Below are 22,218 nucleotides of genomic sequence, written 5' to 3' on the forward strand. Positions count from 1 at the left end.
TGATGTACACAGACTTGTGCCGGACTTTGTCTGAGTGTTGGTGTAATTGATATTTTCTGGTGTCTTTTCGCACTATTTTATTTGTATGTCATGTATCTGGCCTGCAATTGCCACAGACCGACACAACGATTTCAGTTGGATGTACTTGAAACTGTATAGGTTCCAGGAAGAATCGTATTTAGATTTGTATTGTAAGTTCAGTATCGCGTTCATGTTAGCAATACTGCCACAAGTAAGATACAGAGGAAGGCCTCGCACACAAATTAAGCAACGGGAAACTGTTCATGTTGTGATTTACATTAGTAAATAATGCTTAATGAAAGCATTAACGTACTATCAAAATTACATTGATATAAATCAGGGACCTATCCTGGCTGCATGAAGTGCGCGGTCACACTTTTTCAATAACTGTATGATACACAGGAGAATCAACTCAAGATAAACCCCCGTCCAACTACACTCAGGGCCCGTGTTTACCAACCCATTCTTAGACTTAAGAATAAACAATAGACTTACAAACACACAAAAATACTCCAGCGTTTGAAAATATAAATGCTTCCACGGGTGATAATTTACTTGACAGAATGTTCTATATGATGATTAATGAAGATTAAGGCAGTTATAACCAAGTTTGACTCAATATTAAAGGTATTCCTAAATATTCCAATTTAAAGAATATTCTGTATCCTAACACGTAAGTCTGAGAATTGTTTCATGAAAGAAGCGTAAACATCCAAATTTCCACTCAAGTGGAGTGAGCGTGTTTTTGTGTGTGGTTGTGTGTTTGTGAGCGTGTTCGCTCGTACGTGTCTTTGTGTATGTGTGGTGCTAGCTCATACGTGCGTTTGTGTATGTGTGCGTGCGTCCGTGCTCGCTCTTACGTGTGTTTGTGTATGTATTCTTGTGTGCGTGCGTGCTCGCTCGTACGTGTGTTTGTGTGTGTGTGCTTGCGTGCGCATCATGCGTTCGTGCTCGTGCAATGTGAGCGTGTTTGTGTGTGTAAGTGTTTGTGTGTGCGTGCATGCGCGCGTGTGTGTGCGTGTGTGTTTGCGTGTGTGCTTGAGTGCGTGCGCGTTAGTTCGTGCGCGTGCGAGTTTTCGTTTAATATGTTCGCTTGCGCTGCCTACTTTCATGATTATGAAAGTTATCGTTACAAATAATCTTCTAGCATTTAAAAGTTATTTAACAATCGCGATGTCAGATATATTGTGTCTTTGTGACATTTGATGAGTTTTTTTCTTGTGAACATCGAAGCCTTTCTAAAATCAACGTACTCTTTAATTTAGTTATTGCTCTAAAAACCAATACAATGCCATTTTTGCAATACCGTCTGAAGTCAGTAATATAAAACTGAATTGTAACAAAAGACATTGTTCAGGATTATAAATTTCATTTGCCTATGGCATGACAGTCATGTACAGTCTAACGCGAAATCGATTAAAATCATAGCGGGATAGTGAACATTGAGAAGCTCAGTACGTAGCTTACACATGCATTCGTCCTGAAGTAGAATTATCGTATTATTTTTCGTCGAACATAACAGTAGACATTGCAAATCTCTTATGAAATTTAAAAAACCCCAACTCAACCGGTATTTGGTGCGTGCTAAGTTTTAAAGGGATCTTTTCACGGTTTGGTAAATTGACAAAATTGAAAAAAGTTGTCTCAGATTCGTAAGTCTTCGTTTTAGATATGATATTTGTGAGGAAACAGTATTACTGAACATTTAACATAGTCCAATATTGCCATTATATGTATCTTTTGACGATTTGAAAACCTAAAAATTATAAAGCGTTGCAACGCGAAACGATTGAATAATTTGGAGAGTTCTGTTGTTGTCGTTTAAATGTACGAAACTACGAAGATTGCGTATATAAGGTATAAAATACTTACACTTGTGCATACCCAGCGGAATAGCCGAGATGGCTAATGCGTTTTTACTTCAGACTTACTCCAGGACTCCGGGGGTCACTGGTTCGAGTAAGTACCGGCTAGTTTTTTTCCTTTTTTAAAATTTTATTCTTGATTTTTTACTGGAGCTTTTAAGATCCAATGTTTACATTTATCAATATAAAGCATTTAATGACAAACTTCAAAATATGCCAAAATCTGTGAAAAGGCCCCTTCAATGTTGTTGAAGTAGCTTATTGCAATTTTGGATGGAAAATAACATCACACAGTCTCCCGAAGGAATCACTAAAGTCAGCGTGAATACTACATGTATTCATTTATTGATTCCTGGAGATCATATATTCTTTGAACGAACTCTCGAAAAAAGAATCCACCACGCAATTTTTTAACATGTCGGTAAAGTACATGGACAACTCTGTATAATTTAAATGACAATCTCTGGAATTGTGGAAAGAACAGTCGTTATTATGAATGAACTTAAATTTATTTAAAACCAACTACCCATTAAGCGCAGCAGCAAAACCCACAACAGTATTGTGTAGAGAAGAAATCCACATTGGAGAGACACCCAATAGTTTCACTCAGTACAATTGTGAACACTTCGCCACAGAGTGTTGCACCGACGCAGCCATATCATACCAGATAGATGCTTTCTTCGGACGAATACAAACAGGTCCCCGTGGTTTAATGGATATATAGGGTGTCCGCCTAGCGACCGGGAGGTTATGGGTTCGATCCCAACCGTGGAGGCGTTCTTTAGATCTCTCCCAAAGACACCAAGTACTGGTTCTAGGCCCAAGAAACGGACTCGAGAGCGTTTATCGAAAGCCTGAGGCTTTCGATGCAATCGAGCGTAAAATAAATAGGTTTAAACTAATACGAACAGCACCACTGACAGAGAACATAAAATGACATCAGATACAAAAACAATTTATTATGTAGAATAGTGAATGCTATGCCACGGACTTTTGCACCGGCAAAGTTATATTATATCATATTGATGCTTCAATAGCAGACAGTAATGAACATAAGCAACGTGCCGAATGTGTGGCACTCTATGCACCAAGAAATTCCAAAATGTTGCATGCCATATCACGTTGTAACAATCGCAAAACTTTGATGTTTAATTATACAATACCAACTTCTTTACAAATAGATGGAAGATGAGGGCTTCGGCAGGAAATCTATGGATCATTTTACACCCGTCGTTGTGTGTATTAATTGATGGGATGCTGCTTTTAGCCTTAATATATATTGTTACTCAAAATGATTTGAACCAAAATGGAACCAACTCGCACACAGGACGATGACTTCAAATTTTAAAGTGAAATTCTTACAAACATTGTAAAACATTACGATTGATTATTTCTTAACTACGTTAAGTGTGTGAGTCTACGATTGATTATTTCTTAACTACGTTAAGTGTGTGAGTCTTCGATTGATACTCTCTAAACTACGTTTAGTGTTTGAGTCTACGATTGATACCCTCTAAACTACGTTTTAGTATGTGAGTCTACGATTGATTATTTCTAAACTACGTTTAGTGTGTGAGTCTACGATTGATACCCTCTAAAGGTTATAATATACCAAAAAGATTTCCTTAACAAATTCAATGTAAAATCAACAACTTCAACGAAAAATAAAGTCAAACTTTTGCGCGTAGACACCCCCGTACCCATACCTTTTCTTAAAGAGCATGCCAAGCCGAATGGATTTAAACAATAAAAAAGATAGGTAATGCAGTATGTAAGAAAGAACTCGACGCGAATCAACGGTCACTGTTTTAAGGCCACCTTTTTACCGGCTGACTCCAGTTGATGTGGGTTTCCCGCCATCTGTCAAAATCTCATGTAGTCTCCAACCTATAAGCAAAACTGAATTTGTAGTATACAACAATGTTTTCCCTACCACATGCACACAGAAATATTCAAAAATAAAGTCATGGCAAGTGCACATACAGAGAATTGTGTCTTCAAATAAATGACGTTCCATTTTTTAGAGGGTATAGCATTTAGTATATTGTAACCTAAACTACGTTTGGGGCACACTACAGTTTTTCACAAATCGGCTACTGGCTGCCGGGGTGTGGGCATTGTGTCACACCGGTCTTACTGACCTGTGTGAATGCGCGCTAAGGATTGTGGGAAACGAACTTTTTTCCATCATGGCGTTGGTAAACATAATAAACACGGAAGTGAAAAATGGTAATTAATTATTATCAAAAACAGGCCCCATCAAACCGGGCCAGCTGTAATATATACATGGATGCAGTTTGTGCTTCAAAAGGAGCCACTTTTTATGTCAGTCTATTGTTTGTAAGAATCACTAAACACGTAACTTAGACTAACTAAACACGTTGCAAGACTGTATCTTCGAAATAGTAAATAAATCAAAATCATAAATAAATATTTATAATTAAATACCTGCTAAAATTTGAGAACGTAAACAATTTAAAATAAACGCTGTGAACATTACAAGGAATCTTACATGTAGGCCTCATGTGTGAGAGGATTAATCAGGGATAAAATAAATGGAGTTCAAAGGATCTAACATTTTGAGGAGGACGTCATGGTATCTTGGACATTTGGCACTTTCATATATTTATTTAGTAGATACTGAAAATGCTGAATGTGCTAATTGCAACATCAAAGACGAGCAGGTGAGATTTTTACAGCTTTATTTTTCTTGACAATGACATAATGTATGTTTTCCATTTAAAACTAATAATAAAACTTCTCATTTTATGACAAAAGAGCTAGATTGTAGAGTAAAAAATAAGTATAAAATTCCCTAATAGGAAAGCTACCATTAAAGGACCATGACTTGTGGGCTTCAACAAAAGCAATTCATGAAACAGTTATATCTCTTTCAAATGCATTCAATATTGCTGTTCCAATTGATATGCTCAGAAATGCTTCTGGATGGGCATACACCAATAAGTACTTTCCTTCAGTTATTTCTTCTAAAGACACATTAACAACACTGTCGCCCTTAGCAGGAATTCCGGACGCCCGCCCTAAGATGTTCCCTCCCCAGACATTTCCCCCATTTTAGTTTTAGTGCTTACATTACCCCCCCCCCCCCACCCCACAATAAATTTATAATGGTTTGGTTGAAGTATAATCTTGATTTATTATCAAAATGATTATTTTGCTTATGTAATCTTATGTAATAAACTTTTTATATGAAGCAGCTTGTTTGTTGTTTTCTTTGGATTAATCATTCATTATTTTTGTTAAACTGTTTAAGGAGTGCATGTAAATCATTAGAAAGACGTGCATGTTGGTGTACTAGAGGAATACTAGAGGAATACATGGGATATTCTCAAAATCTTACACATGTTGTTTTTAATATAATTAAATAGGATCAATTGATGAATTAATTCAGTTTGAGTCAACTTGGGCTGGGTTGTAAAACTATAGTTTTTTGTTGTTTTTAATCCAATTAAATAGGGTACTATGTAACTGTCAAAGAAAATATGCATTCATACGCATATAAGCCAAGTTTTGGATGTCACTGATATTTTCAATTTTACTAGTACCTAATTAAGACTAATAAAAACAGAATTGGACTTTCCTTGCAAAGTATTTATTATTAATAATATAATAAGCTAATGTAATCAAAACATATTGATATTTTAATAATTTAACTCAATTATATTAATAATATTTAAATTTGCCCCAAAAAACTAGGGCAGGTAGATAGGAAGGATTTTTTTTTTGGAAAACCAGCAGTGTTGTCAGTGTAAAATATTTGTAAAGCTTCTTCAATTTCAGTTTTACATTTTATGACCTGCAACATATTCTATGCTACTTTATTTTACTATGGTAAGTCATTAAAGTGTTATTTATTTTTCAACTATGTAATGTGCTAATCTCATATAATGAATTACTACCCCATTTAAAGATGACACCTAATCTAAATTCATTAATACAATAGTTATAATTGTTTTATTGTAACATACTATTCCACTAAAAAATGACCATCATAGGACATCAATGCTGTGCGTTTACTAAAATTTTCATTGATCTCAATTATTTAAAGAAAAAAATCTATCAGGCACTTATAAAAAAAATATATAATTAGGGTGTCAAAATTTAACAAACTGAACAAGTCAATTTGAACTTCTCTTGCAATTCAAATGGAGCCACTTGAAATACCAAATTGTTCCCATACTAGTCGGCAATATAGCTATGACATTGTGTCTATTCATAACATGCATCAGATACACCTTCTGAAACTTTTTAAGCGGTTTTGAAAACGCTTTTTCATTGCAAACTTTCGTCAATAAAGGATACATGTTGTTATACAACCAAAAGTGAAAGTACAGTTTAAAAAAAATGAATAAAGAGCGAAATTGTTGAAAACTTACGAAAATTTTAATTGATACTTACATAAGACCGTAAGACTGAACAAAATTATACTTAAATTTTAAATCATAACATGAAAATTTACTTATAAAGCAAATTCTTCATTCATCCGCGGACTTCTTTGTGTCGTAGTCATAAATGCCTCCAAATGGAGGTGCGTGATGCGTCTAAGTATAGAGGTGATAATAACGTAGTGACGTCACCATCTATGTATAGAATGGGGGTGGGGGCACTGTCCGTCCTCACAGCTAACACAACGTCTACACCTGAAATCATACAAAACATATCTTCAGTATTGTTGGGGGTATGTCTTCCAAAAAATACATGGATAGCCATGGTGCACCCACTTGCTGTATATTTTTATCATGGAAAATCAGCCAATTTAGGGGTCTGAACGTCACCTGTTTTCGAGGCCATTTCTGTGATTTTCAACACAAATTTACCACTTAACTGCAAATGCCAGTTCATTAAACACTTTCTGTTTTACTGCATCACTAAAGAGATATTTGACCGACACCGAAGAATCCTAGGGTCATCCACGCGGTTTTTTGCAGAAATTCAGATGAGTGGAGGCACCTTTAAAATTCATGCAAAATTAGCCTTCGGAGCTAGAAACCAGCATGTACGTATTTCATGACCTTGACTGCCCAGCAGACACACTGGCTAGGCACTAGACACATTTTCGAATTCACTAAGCATGCATTTCAAACCACCACCACTCAAATCTGATACTTTAAACTTGTAAAACACTATTATTGCTGCTCAGTTTTATTGTATCCCTATTTATAAGAAATTTCTCCCCTGCCAATTCGACACCAAGGCTCAAAACTGTATAGTGCTACCTTAAGTGTGTGAGTCTACGAGTGATACCCTCTAAACTACGTTTAGTGTGTGAGTCTACGATTGATACCCTCTAAACTACGTTTTAGTGTGTGAGTCTACGATTGATTATTTATTAACTACGCTTAGTGTGTGAGTCTACGATTGATTATTTATTAACTACGCTTAGTGTGTGAGTCTACGATTGATACCCTCTAAACTACGCTTGTGGGTGAGTCTACGATTGATTATTTCTTAACTACGTTTAGTGTGTGAGTCTTCGATTGATACTCCCTAAACTACGTTTAGTGTGTGAGTCTTCGATTGATACTCTCTAAACTACGTTTAGTGTGTGAGTCTACGAGTGATACTCTCTAAAAAAACGTTTATTGCGTGAGTCAACGATGGATACTCTCTAAACTACATTTAGGGCGGGAGTCTACGATTGATACTCTCTAAACTAACTATAGTGAATGAGTCTATCTTCGGCTTTCCTGCTAAGAGATTGTTTATTAATGCAATAGATGACAACACATATATTAGGTATTACTTTTGTTTAAATCTAAAAAAAAACTTCACTGTTGAATTATCATTATTTACGTTTTAAAGAGGTCATATCCTGTGCTGTTTGATTGACAAAGGTGTGTGTATGTTATCCTTGTTTAGAAATACTGCATGAATGAATCAGACCGAGACGAATATAGCTTTAAAAGAAAAGCATATATCTGGTCTGTTACAGTGAAAACAATCAACGTAGTGTATTGATAAAAAACTTACTTGTAGAATGGAAAATTATGAAGAAACGTAGATGCATGTCATATCAAAGATAGATGTATTTGTTCGTTTCGTAGATTTGTGCGTTATTTATATACCCATTATTTTGCTAGACATTGATTGTATGTTCTGTTTTGAATGCTCTTTGAATATATTCTTTTTGGCAATGTATTTTCTTTTTATTAAAATATTTATTGGTTTGCTTAAAAAAGGCAATCGAGATTTATTCCCACCAACAAAAACTTCTCATTGGCGCGGACTGCATCGTCACTTGCAGTACATGTCGAGTCCTTTCGGGTTGCTCTCGTCGTCACTTTCTTTGTCAGAACCACAGTCTAAGTACCATCATCATCATCATCATCATCATCATCATCATCATCATCATCATCATCATCATCAGCATCATATCGGTTGATCATGTTGTCGATTATCTCGTCGTCAGGTAAGTCTATAGATGAGTCTACTCTGTTTGAAGTAGGCATTAGAGTTTAAGTGAAAAATCCTGAGCTCAAACCGGGATTGAACCAGGGTCTCCCGAGTTGGAACCAGACACTCTAAACTTGTTAGTAAAAAAGCTTACCAAAATCAAGGCTGTTGGGAGTGATCTTATTTTACTACACTTCTCCCTCTCATTATCTGTAAAGGCCCATACACGTCCGCTATAGCGGGTCTTGCATCATCATAGCCCTCCCAGAAACTTTTACACAAGCTCAATGCAGTTTACTTATTAACAGTTCGTGAATGCCTCGTCGCCATTTAAGTGAAAAATCCTAAGCTCCGACGGTTTATTAGTATAACATAATACATGTAAATTTTAACAATCACAACATTATCTCAAATGTGTTATTTTTCTCAGCAGAATTACTTAAAAACTAACACAACAACATATCTAATTTGTAATTCGTAGCACAACAATTTACCATTGTTTTCACTTGAATTATTAAGTTTACAGGGACACAGATTGAAGGCATGTTTAAACTTTGTCCCTTTATACCCCAACTTGATTATATTTAATGGAATTAAAGAGATAAAGTATACCAATATGATACATTACAACAATTTTAATCTTAAACTGATTTGAAACCCTGTTGACTCCACCGGAATTAGCTCCGAATAAAATGGTGTATTATGGTGTATTATATACAATCATTTATTCCAGTATTGATTATCCTGAAACACAGGAAAGAGCACACGATCTAGTATGAATATTACTATATTGCAGGATATTTGTATTTAGGAGCAATGTGTGACATTGTTGTACAACTATTCAAACATTCAGCAACTTTAAAAGACCTAGCGATCTTTATCTGCTTTGAGCTTTTATGAGTACATACGTACAACTTATGTGTACAGACCGGAGGGTCATTAGCATGGGGTTGGGTTATTGTAACTGGGACTAGTGATAGCATCTTGAACATTTGATTTCTATATACATTGTAGATCAATGAGAATTAGTAACTTTAACTTTAAACGTAAGTTGTGTGCAAAATATGTATTTATTATATGAATATAACAAAATTGTTAACAATGATGATACACTAATTTTATCTCTCAACGCATATGGACAACATTTATTTGTGTTGCCACAAATTCGACATTGAGGACACTTAGAAAATAAAATGTACACATTTGTGCGATTTGTTCGCACTGACCAACGCATTTTGAAACACATATGCGTCCGTCAAGTAAAGCTCATTGGGTCATTGTCGACCTGAAAGGGAACACAAGTCATCCGGGTGACTAGAATCGGCTTCATGTCACCCCAGGGTGAGATGAATCGGCTTCTAGCCACCACCGGTAGACAAGAATCGGCTTGAAGTCACCCAAGTGTGACATGAATCGGCTTCTAGTCGCCCCAGGGTGGCTTGTGGACCATTTCAGGTCGACAATAACCAATTGGGCTCAAGGAAAGCAACCAAATAGGAATATGGGTGCAGAAGCAGATGAAGCGTACCTGCGTGGTGAGTTTTCCAAGCATCCCAAGTGGTGGTGGCACTTTTCAGTCTGCGTCACGGGTGGCATTGTCCTCTGATGTGGCTTGATGACATACAATCACACCTCCTAGATGATAAGCTGGGTATTCCTCGGATGAGGAGGACGTCTACCCGCCCGGATACGTCAAACAACGCTAACTCACAGCAATACTCCAGGGATTAGTTTTTCATAGACTTTGAAATAGTTTATTACTTAAAAGCACGTGTTAATATTAATGGTACATTTGTCTAAAATTCCGTTACAAGGCAAGGATATGCAACTACGTATATAAAATCTTACTTGAATGAATACTATGTGTGACGTTGTACACGAATATCGCGCCGCTCGCTTTACCAGTAGACATACACATGCATGGAAGACGGAATGCTCACGTAGTCGTATTGCGTAAGCGGACATGTTTTCGCATCCCCTAATGACCAATAACAATATAAGCGAAACCACCGACATTTATCGAACATGACCTTAATCAAACATGGCGCAACTTAAACTTTCCTGGACAAATTGGTCATGTAATATCAAGGTCTCAATGTCATGATTGTTTTCGAGGAAGAGAAGGAAGGGGATAAAATGTTATCATTTAAGGGTATTCGTCGAGCACATTTCACATTATCAGCTAATGTTTGGTCGATTCCACTTTAACTTCGGTATCAATATATTGTTTGTGCACTTGTTTACAGAATTCGCCAGTTGGCACCAATCGCATGTTCGCAGTTGGTACGCACTTAATTATTCCTGTTGATAGAAGCTATATTTCCCTGTTGACACTGATTCCAAAGTTTGTACGCAATGTATTCCCCGGTTCGCAGGTACAATTTTCACTCATTGAGCATTATACCTCTAATAATGTTCATGTACAATTTTTGTTCGAACTTGTCCCAGGTTCGGATGTTTTTCAAGTACGAATGTGTGTGCAGCAGCATGCGTGTATGTGTGTGTTTGTTTGCGTGAGTTTTCGCCGTACGCTGCATTATGTGAGGACCCAGTGTGAGTACCTACTCTTCTACCGAGTTGCTTTATTTGCTTACGGGACTCACATAAGTTGGGACGTATTATTTTAAGAAAATCTGCAATTTCCATGTTTTGTTGTGGTCTTGAGATTTTGTTGTGGTCTTGCGGAAGCCGGATATATTATCTAAAAGTAAATTAAGCAAATATGAGCAAAAAAAATCGAAACACGAGGTTCGGTCGGGTGAGCAGTGACAAACAACTTTGTGTACGCAATATACAAATTCCCTTAAAAAATGTCCCAAAACGGATCCCGCCTGAAACACTGACGGGAAATAATATAAATAAATAATGTAGACTGTGCTGACATTTAGGGGTATAAGCGGACAGAGCGAAGGAAGCAAAAGGGTGTGTATTCGCGATTCCTTAGTTTAAAAATTTAGACATCGTATAGACATGGATTGGAAAACAAGCACATCAGCTTAAATTAATTACTTGCCATGGGAGAGAAGATTTATTTTATGAGCCTCGTCATGCGAAAATGGGTCTTATGCATTTTGACATTCGCGCAGTCTGGTCAGTAGCTACCCTGCCCGTTATAAAGTCACGCATTTTTTATTTATTTTTTTTTTGGGGGGGGGGGGGGGGGGGGGGGGCTTACAGTGTTGCTTTTGACAAGACTGCGCAAACGCGGTCAGAAGCTACGCTAGCCGTATATGACATCATACCCATTTTCGCATGATGCGGGTCATGTTCATGTAAAAAAGAATGTTGCATTTCAATAATAACTGAGAATTTATGTACATATATGTCATTTTGTGGTAGGTTACGTATGTGGCGCTCCAGTTAACATATAAAGAAATAAACGAAACATTAAATTGTTAATCAAGTACATAGGCGTTGTATCACAAGAGGACCCCTGAATATTCGGCCACGTCGATATCCGAATATTACTATGCGTCAAATCTATTTGTAGCTTCAATTGGTGCTGAACTGAAATAACTTTATGTTTATTTAAGAAAGAATATTTTTCTATAATGGTTTGTTGTCGAATAACCCACAGTAAGGAGTATAGGTGCGTAGAAATTAAATCACGAGTGCGAAGCACAAGTGATTTGATTACACGCATCTATACTCCTTACTGTGGGTTATTCGACAACAAACCATCATATAAAAATATTATTTCGATTCTAACACGATTCTGAATGATTTGGTTCAAGCTTTTGGACGTGAACTATATTTTTACTACGCCCTTCTTAGTACATTGTTCACTATTTAGTGACGTCATTGAATTGTTCAAACATATGACGCCATTTTTATTCATAAATATTTTGCAAATGACGTCAATTTCATTGAGAACTAGAAACTTAATGATGTCACGTTTATTGATGCTACTGAAAAGGTTAAAGCTGACATTCAATTAATGTTTTCTGAATAATGTTTCCTTACAAATAATATTCTTTGTAGACGTGGTTATGCCACTTATCCAAATCCAAATATACAATTTGTTGTTTCATTACATTTATATACATGCTACATTTATTACAATTCTTTTAGAGCGGGTTTTAGCACGTGCATTTTACTGCAAAATTTTCTTTATTTATTCGGAACTATTTTCGAAACATTAAGCTCCGCCCATACATTATTGCAGAATTACCCACACTCGATTTCCTTCTTTGTCTATAGAAAACAAGTCGCGTGCCGTGTTAGAATTATGGACACTGATGTGTTTCTCGCCGTAAAAAAAAAGGTTAAGAATACCGGTAATTGCGTATGAGAGACTTGAGAAAAATGGTTTACGTATGGGGTGATAATTGGCTACTGAAAAAAACACGTGATTTGAAGTTTCGGCTGCACCGCACACATGTATTGGTCAAAAGCATCCAAGTTCGTAAAGGAGAATGTTGTAATCGAGAGTGACAGATTTGCAATGTTCTTACATTAAAGTTGAACACTGAATATGACTTAGCTTGAGTTGGAGTAGATTTTCTCTTTAATTTAAGTTAAAAAGAATAATTTCTGACCTCAGAAGGGAATATATTCCATTGTCAGAAAAAAAGTTCATACTGGCAATTCTGGTATTCTGCCAGTATGCAAAATCGTGTACTCTATTCTCTTTCTCAGTGGCTTCGGTCTGGACAGCTTTTATGGCAGTTTTTCGGCGTAAGCTGTCTTAAGCCAGCTTTTCACCTTAGCCTGACCTTTGTAAGTGTCCAATAAAATTCCAATAAAATTTCCCGCGGCTAGATACGAATGAATACACTTCATTTATTCCATTGGCTGATTTGAGTATACCACCAGTACATTGGAAACATATCCGCGTCTTTGTAACACTGTTTTACTGTATGAAACAATTTTATCTCGAATGAAAAGGCTTAATAGATAGAACAGTTTTACACTCAATTCTCGACATCAATACAGTTTGTGCGTACACCTTTTATTTTCAGAGTATTACCAGCGCAAGAGCGTTTATACTTAAAAGGCTATGTTCTCATATTTAGTACTTACTTCCTTATTCCTGTCAACATGTTAACATGCAAAAGTATAAAGAGCAATGGAAGCGAGGCCTCACTTTAAAGCATTGCATTTCAACCCGCGAGGTATATCGGGTCAATTCGCGGACATTCAGAGTTTATATACAGGTCATCACCGGAGTTGGCGGCCAGTAAAATAATCGTTATATAATAAAGACGCTATCCGTGAACTAGGTGACCTGGAATTTTCTTTAGACCAGAAATATGTTAAATGAAGATATTCAGCAATATAATTATGGTGTGTAAATAATAGATTCTTAATGTGTTTTCAACAATACAATGATAAATATTATTGTTGATAAATTTAACAATAATTATTCGTCCATATTGCCTAATGTACTAAAGTGATATTATGAGCATGTAACAGTTTATAGGTGTCTATCGCAACCGTTGATTATTTTTGATGTTTCTACTTCATATACACTTATATTAATTAATGCAGCATCATCATATTAAAACAATATACCAGAAAGAGAAAAATAACGCATTTGAATATCAACCGTACTTTCGTTTGACAACTGATCATGCGTTTACGAGTTGAACCTAAATTTAGTTTTAGTGCAGATTTGTTCATACGACACAAAGACACGAAATTGTTTTACGGATCATTTCAGCTTACAGGACTGGGTGGGTCACGTAAGAATATCGAATATAAAATATATTTTTATAAACAACTGGTAGCAAGGTGAGTTGCAGATAATTAATCAGTAACCACATTTTAACTAACTATTTTGACCTGTTAATTCTTTTCAGCTCAATTCAACAGTGCAAAATGCCCATAATATCACTTTAAGCATTTGCACGATGATAATTGATACTGTTAATAATCGAATCAAATAGCAATGCCCGACAAACCACTAAAACAGGTTTGTTCGAAGAACGCGCCTATAAATACGGATACTTCTTGTGTGGCCGGTTGACTCATATGTTTAAATTTCACTTCCATTCTTCTGTTGGTTTTCTGTTTTGTATCTATAGGTTTATGACCAGCAATATGTTATAATGTAAAATAAGCCGCGAAAACTCCCCGTAACATCCCGTACTGCGAGTGATGCAGCTAAGAACTGCACAGAAAAAGACATTCGCTATCCTTGATCTCATTCATTAAACTATTTACGCCGTATATCTTTTTTAAAGATATTTCTTGTTTAATATGACCAACTGTTGTTCTATTCGATTTCTCCATACTCGTTGAAGTGTGTTGTATAAATAGGCATACAGTTAACAAGAAATATCTTTAAAAAAGATATACGGCGTAAATAGTTTAATGAATGAGATCAAGGATAGCGAATGTCTTTTTCTGTGCAGTTCTTAGCTGCATCACACGCAGTACGGGATGTTACGGGGAGTTTTCGCGGCTTATTTTACATTATAACATATTGCTGGTCATAAACCTATAGATACAAAACAGAAAACCACAAGAAGAATGGAAGTGAAATTTAAACATATGAGTCAACCGGCCACACGAGAAGTATCCGTATTTATAGGCGCGTTCTTCGAACAAACCTGTTTTAGTGGTTTGTCGGGTATTGCTATTTGATTCGATTATTAACAGTATCAATTATCATCGTGCTAATGCTTAAAGTGATATTATGGGCATTTTGCACTGTTGAATTGAGCTGAAAAGAATTAACAGGTCAAAATAGTTAGTTAAAATGTGGTTACTGATTAATTATCTGCAACTCACCTTGCTACCAGTTGTTTATAAAAATATATTTTATATTCGATATTCTTACGTGACCCACCCAGTCCTGTAAGCTGAAATGATCCGTAAAAAAATTTCGTGTCTTTGTGTCGTATGAACAAATCTGCACTAAAACTAAATTTAGGTTCAACTCGTAAACGCATGATCAGTTGTCAAACGAAAGTACGGTTGATATTCAAATGCATTATTTTTCTCTTTCTGGTATATTGTTTTAGTATGATGATGCTGCATTAATTAATATAAGTGTATATGAAGTAGAAACATCAAAAATAATCAACGGTTGCAATAGACACCTATAAACTGTTACATGCTCATAATATCACTTTAGTTCATTAGGCAATATGGACGAATAATTATTGTTAAATTTATCAACAATAATATTTATCATTGTATTGTTGAAAACACATTAAGAATCTATTATTTACATACCATAATTATATTGCTGAATATCTTCATTTAACATATTTCTGGTCTAAAGAAAATTCCAGGTCACCTAGTTCACGGATAGCGTCTTTATTATATAACGATTATTTTACTGGCCGCCAACTCCGGTGATGACCTGTATATAAACTCTGAACTCGCGGGTTGAAATGCAATGCTTTAAAGTGAGGCCTCGCTTCCATTGCTCTTTATACTTTTACATGTTAACATGTTGACAGGAATAAGGAAGTAAGAACTAAATATGAGAACATAGCCTTTTAAGTATAAACGCTCTTGCGCTGGTAATACTCTGAAAATAAAAGGTGTACGCACAAACTGTATTGATGTCGAGAATTGAGTGTAAAACTGTTCTATCTATAAAGCCTTTTCATTCGAGATAAAATTGTTTCATACAGTAAAACAGTGTTACAAAGACGCGGATATGTTTCCAATGTTTTGGTGGTAAACTCAAATCAGCCAATGGAATAAATGAAGTGTATTCATTCGTACCTAGCCGCGGGAAATTTTATTGGAATTTTATTGGACACTTACAAAGGTCAGGCTAAGGTGAAAAGCTGGCTTATGCAGCTTACGCCGAAAAAAGTAGCATTCATTGAAATCTTTCAGTAGACAACAATCAATGTTTATCATGAACGGTACCGAGTCGGAAACGACAAGATGAGTCGTGAAAGCAAATCGTGGACATAGTTGACAACGACGCCATAATAGGATTTAACAACAACAACAACAACAAGGTCATAATACACTAAATAGTTTCCCTATATAATTCAATGTAAAAGAGACAACTTTGAGCGAAAATAAATGCAACATTTTGCACATAGAGACCCCCATAACCATACATTTTCTTAAAGGCCATTCTAAGCGGAATCAATTTATGCAATAAAAAAGATATGTCATGTACAAAGCAAGAAAGAACTTGACACAAATCAAAATCGATTCTTTTTGCAACTTTTTTTCCGGCCGTTTCTTAGTGGAATGTAACCTTTTTTTGTGCAATGGTTTACTATAGTCTTCAAGTGTATCATATTTCAGGGATTCAGTAGTGAACACCTATTCATGCCCTACGATTATCTCCGCAAGATAACACCCGAATAATGGTAAAAAGTGTAAAATATGCCTTCCTGTCAACTATGAATTTTTAGAGAGTACAGCCCTTCATGAAGCGATCATTTAGTGTATTGTAACCACAATATAATTATTATTGACGATTATGTCAAACGGGATCGAAGGGCCAACCTTTTGCCATGTGTGTAAAACTCAACTGAACGTCATGAAAAGATGCTCGAGATGCAGAAATGTGTTATATTGGTACGTGTTATGTTGTTCTATTGTGGGTTGAAGTATGCGAGGTCAAGGACCAGTCGCCCATAAAACCAGCTCCTTTTACTATATTAGGGTTTAGAAGTCATAGACTCATAGTTTAGGCTTGGCCACAACTCACTGAGCTAAATCGTATTATTTACAAGGAGCTTGTTAAGCAAACGGATATAGTAAAATGCATTTGCAACCATTGTTGTTTGAGAGGCGTGAGGCAGTACTATGAGATAGATAGACAAAAGACGAGAGTTTCATTTAACTATTGTCAAATCACCCCCCCCCCTAGTCCATATAAACGGACTCCGAGAAGCTTTAACAATTTTTGCTATTGGGGCTCTGGGAGTCCATATGCACTCCTTCATACACATGGGTGCAGTTTAGCGCACAGACTCTGTGCGCTTCACTAAACAGAGTCACAGACGTCATTCGAGACAAATTTAGGAAAATAATGAATAAACTTCATAACCATAGTAAATTTTCCTGAATGGAAACCTGCCATTGTTATCCTTTGCACGCATCTGATAAAAACACCATGATGTTTCAACACACTTTTCTCGCTGACATTGTTATGTTTAAATTTGAAACAGTGTATTCTGTATCGAATACCACATCGTTATCGACTTTTTGGCTCCAACACATAACGCGACATACAAAATACCGGTGTAATGCGACCTGACTTAAATTGGGTCAATTTTCCAATATGGCGGAAACAGCGTACAAAACAAAACCTTAGTCAATACAAATCAATTATTTCTTGCTCTAATGCAGCGATTTTTTTTGTCCAATTGGGAAAAGTACCCGTACCGGTCCAATTGAGAAAAATTGAGTCTTGAAAGCCTGAAAATTGGGAAAATCTAGTTGTGAAACCCTCAAATTGGGAAATTGGTGTATTTGATTTTATGCTCCCAAATACTTAAAAATGGATAACTAAGTGTTTTCAAGCTGTCAATATTATATTTACCTAGGTTCAAACCATAGAGCTGCATAGAGAAACTAACAAATGTTGCATTTTACAAACAAAAAAAAGGCATCAATTTATGTATATCAATTTATGTCGCTTCAGATGTAACCTTCATATTTGGTATGTATGTGTATATGGCCTTTCCATAAACACACACATTTTTACCCCTTTCACCTTGACCTTCAACTTAAAGAGTCCGCGTTTAGGTATGCATGTGTATATGGACAAGGCCTTTCCATACACACACACATTTTTACCCCTTTCACATTCACCTTGAATTTATGGTCTGCGTTTAGGTTTCAAAATCTGAGTCTCTACTGAGTCATTTTATCAGAAATATGCATAATGGCTAATTGTCATGGCGGTAATATATAAAGGACCTTTTGGGAACAGGATTTTAGGAAGGGAAAGGGGAAGAGGGGAGATTATATTCAGATGGATGCTGTCAATATATATTACTGAAAACTTGTGTCTTTATACTCAACACTTAAATGTTTTAAATTTGCATGTATAACTAATCATGATATTGTTTTTCTTCTGTTAATACGTTGTATTGCCATGACTATTCGATGTTGTTTTGGGATATGCGCTATATAACCAGTCAGAGAAATCATCTTTGTAATGGGTTATGTTTATGTTTCTAAGGAACTCTTTATGTCATTTTGTATGAGACTTTAAAAAAAAAAATCAAATAAAAAGGTAATGTTAGAAAAAATAACTTTCGAAAGAGTGTTGTAAATGTCTCATTAGAAAACGTTAGAGGAAAAGTGACCCCACTGTAGGGCTCAAACCATGACCACTGAAACACTAGCTGAGTGTCTTACCAACTGACTCACTAAAAGCCAACAAGTTGCTCTATTTGTTATTTGCAACTGAATGATAAGAGATTGCCATCAAACATTTCAATAAAATGTTTTTAGTTCCAGGGAATGTCAAACCAAAGACTGGTCTGTGCACAAGACAGTATGCTACCCAATAAGTGTGGCACAACAAATTCCAGTAGAAAAGAGGACACAGCCTGACAAAAGCATATTCGGTATACACCAATTATTATGTTGTTAACTTTAAAAATGTTTTCGCTAACCTGACTGAACCTATGTTTTTATATACTCATCCATCCATGCAACTTCCGTATATGTTTTATTTCTTTTTCTGAGAAAATCTTGAAAACCATTAGAGGTGTCCCCTTGAAATTTCAGAGGTAGTTTGATCACATGGCAGGAAAGTTCAGTGCTCAAGAGAAATAACTCTTGCTTTAATACTTACCTGTGTTTATTTTAATAAATAAATTTTGCCCCATGCACATCTTGAAAAGTAAAAAAAGTCATCAGCTTCCAATTTCATTTAAATATAGATCTCATCGAGGGGAAGTGCACTGCTCAAGAGCCATAAATCCTGCCCCCATACTTTTAGAGTTAGTGCCATTTTTTTGTCTTTAACTTTTATACAAGCTTTTATTATGTCCAAAGTCTTAAAACTTAAACTTCAAGCTTCATAGGTAGGTAGTTAAATTCAGAGAATGAGCATTGTAAAAGAACCATAACTCTTGCTTACATATTTTTAGTTATTGACCTTTAATTTTGTACTTAAATTTCCTCTTGACCATATCTTGAAAAATATTAGGCAAGTGGTATCTACTTGAGTTTTGATGTAGGAAAGGTACTAAAATGTTTTGTTCAGGTAGGCATGTGCATACCTAGTATGGGTGTCCATTTTGAGCCAGTGAGGTCAAGGTCAATGTAACTGTTACTATCAGAGGACAGAGGTTTCAATTAAATAGCGGGAACTTGAATTGTGAACGGGGAATTCCGCTGAAATGTATGTTTCTTTTAATTAAAGCTTGCATGCAGACCAAGCTTGGGATTGCATTTTGGGGCCAGGTACCCATACCTTACAACACGATTTATTGAACAATAAACACAAATACAACTGGACCATATTTTAACAATAATTACATTAAAAAATAAGCTGAACATTGATCCTTTATAGCGAATGATATTGTACTCATCCCTTATGGATAGGAGTTCTAAACTGTTTAGTTGTAAATCTAGTTGAGCTCAAACCAAGGTTGACTTTTCAATGCATGTTAATACATGATTACCATAATTTATATTTTTGTTCAAGTTATCATTTAGTTCTTCCTCTCAGTACTATCAAGTCTTGGCACATGGTTTATGGAAACATCAGAGAAACTCAAACTATAACAATCTTTGGCATAAGATAATATTTATGAAGCAACATTAGGGAAATTACAGTACAACTTTTTCATTCACTTCAAAATTATTATTCCTACTCAAAAGATTAAAAGGTTCTTATTCACAAGCACAATAATAATTTGATTGAACAAGATTAACCGGAATGTTTAGCTGATTTTCTTTCTTGCAGATGACCTAGAGAATTCTTCAACCGCAAGCTACCATCACCCGCCTTTGGTTAACTTCTCATTAGCAGTTAAAAACAAAAACAATAATCCTGTAACTACTAATCCAGGGGGAAAGTGCTATCTCCATGACAACGAGTATCACACTGATGTTCCAGTTGTATCAGAAGAGGAACCATTTGCTTTGATTACTGTTAAATACAATAAAGACAAGCGCTCACTAAATGTTCAGTTGTCCTGGACAGGGGAAGCATTATATAAATATTTTGCACATTCCCTGCACATTCCTCTAGAAAACCTTAAAATCATTCACAAAGGGAAGATTATGAGTCGAGAAAATATAATAGAAACTGTGAAAAACAAGGCAGTTTATCAAGTGTTTGGGGAGGCAGCTGAAAACGAAGATGACGTGGACCAAAGAGACATTGCTGTCATGATGGAACAGACTGGCATGGACAGAAATAGGGTGGTACGCGTTCTGAAAAAAAAGGGCGATCTGATTGACGCATTATTAGATCAATGATGAACCTTTGTGCTGTAATAGCAACAGAATTACTGTATAGTTGTGTTATGCTTTTAATCTAGCAATTTCAATGACAAGTTGATACTATATGAGTTTCGAAATGATCTTTAGAGATCATAATTTTTAATACCGCTGCTTTTAAGCTGACCTGAGCTCTAGGTGCTCAATGGTGAGATATTGTGGTCATTAAATGTCTTGTGTCCGTCTTCTTGTTTAAACATAAATTTGTTATCTGTAAACTTTTTGTTGGATTTTAATTAAACTTTTTCATGACTGATCTTGGTCTTGGATTTGTCCTGTACAAAATTCCTTGAATGCAAAGGAATATCTTAAGAATATGGTTTCCATTCCTGATTTTGCTAGCAAACTTTGAAAAGTGTGTAATAAAATAATCGCTGTATTTCAAAATAATAAGTGATTCAAAAACTATAGGAATATTCGATTAACTAATTGCCATGCAGAAAGTTGAAACACGATTCTAATTATTGCAAATAACTATTATTGTCCCCTACCGGTTTCACCGGGAGCAGAGCTCCAGATAAGAGGCGTATCTGCGTATTTACGCATTCAAAATAAAAACGCATTAAAAATTAGCCCAGTACGTAACAAAACGCAATACAAATCTTGGTACGTAATTTAAATTGAATTAAGTGCGTAACCGGTTTAACCAATAATCTAGTTGAGTTTTTAGAATCAAAGGTAAGTCAATCTAAATAAGCTTGTAATAAAAATGGCGGCCCATCCTGTTTGTGGATCAAAAAAGGGACGTTTTAAGCGACCAACGGCTCCTGCGGGAATATTTTTAAAGAAAGTCTGTTCATATCATCATTTTAAATTCACTCTGTTTGCATTTAATAATATAAATATCAAATAATAATATTTCTAGATTTAACACGCCATTTTATTTTACTTTTCCAGTTTTCTATGGAAATGGAAAATACCCCTAAATATTCCTAAATACTCTTTATGGCTGAAACAAAGGAGTAAAATACGCTTTAACAATAATATCAGGGAGTGAAATACCCTTTAGACTTAATCCTTATCTGGAGCTCTGACCGGGAGGGGACCTATGGTTTGCGCTCTGTGCGTCTGTGAGTCTGTCACACTTTTCTGGATCCTGCGATAACTTTAAAAGTTCTTCATATTTTTCATGAAACTTGAAACATGATGGCAATATGGACATTATGCACGTCATTTCATTTTGTTCCTACGTCAAAACTTCTGGTTACTATGGCAACAAATAGACTAGAAATACTGCTGAAAATGGTGGTTTTCTTGATCCTGCGATAACTTTAAAAGTTCTTAATATTTTTTCATGAAACTTGCAACATGGATAGATGGCAATATGGACATTATGCACGTCATTTAATTTTGTTCCTACGTTAAAGAATTGTGGTTGCTACGGTAACCAAAAAAAAATCTGAAAATGGTGGAATTTCTGACAGTGGTGGAGCTGGAAGGGGACCATATTGCTTGACAATAGCCTTGTCTTAAATACGCAACTATTTCCTCTTTCAATAAGCAATTCAACTGCAGCATTCAG

At 35.7% G+C, this 22,218-nt stretch overlaps 1 protein-coding gene across 1 annotated transcript; it reads left to right on the forward strand.

Moving 5' to 3' along the window:
* Positions 1 to 16,622: 16,622 nt before the first annotated feature.
* LOC127878930 (uncharacterized) lies at positions 16,623 to 20,952 on the forward strand. Its single transcript, XM_052425497.1, has 3 exons — positions 16,623 to 16,802; positions 18,693 to 18,808; positions 20,158 to 20,952. Exons 1-3 carry the CDS (start codon positions 16,705 to 16,707, stop codon positions 20,673 to 20,675), a joined length of 732 nt encoding a protein of 243 aa, XP_052281457.1. The 5' UTR covers positions 16,623 to 16,704; the 3' UTR covers positions 20,676 to 20,952.
* The last annotated feature ends 1,266 nt before the right edge of the window (positions 20,953 to 22,218 follow it).

Source organism: Dreissena polymorpha, chromosome 4 (genome assembly GCF_020536995.1).
Source record: "Dreissena polymorpha isolate Duluth1 chromosome 4, UMN_Dpol_1.0, whole genome shotgun sequence".
NCBI lineage: Eukaryota > Metazoa > Mollusca > Bivalvia > Myida > Dreissenidae > Dreissena > Dreissena polymorpha.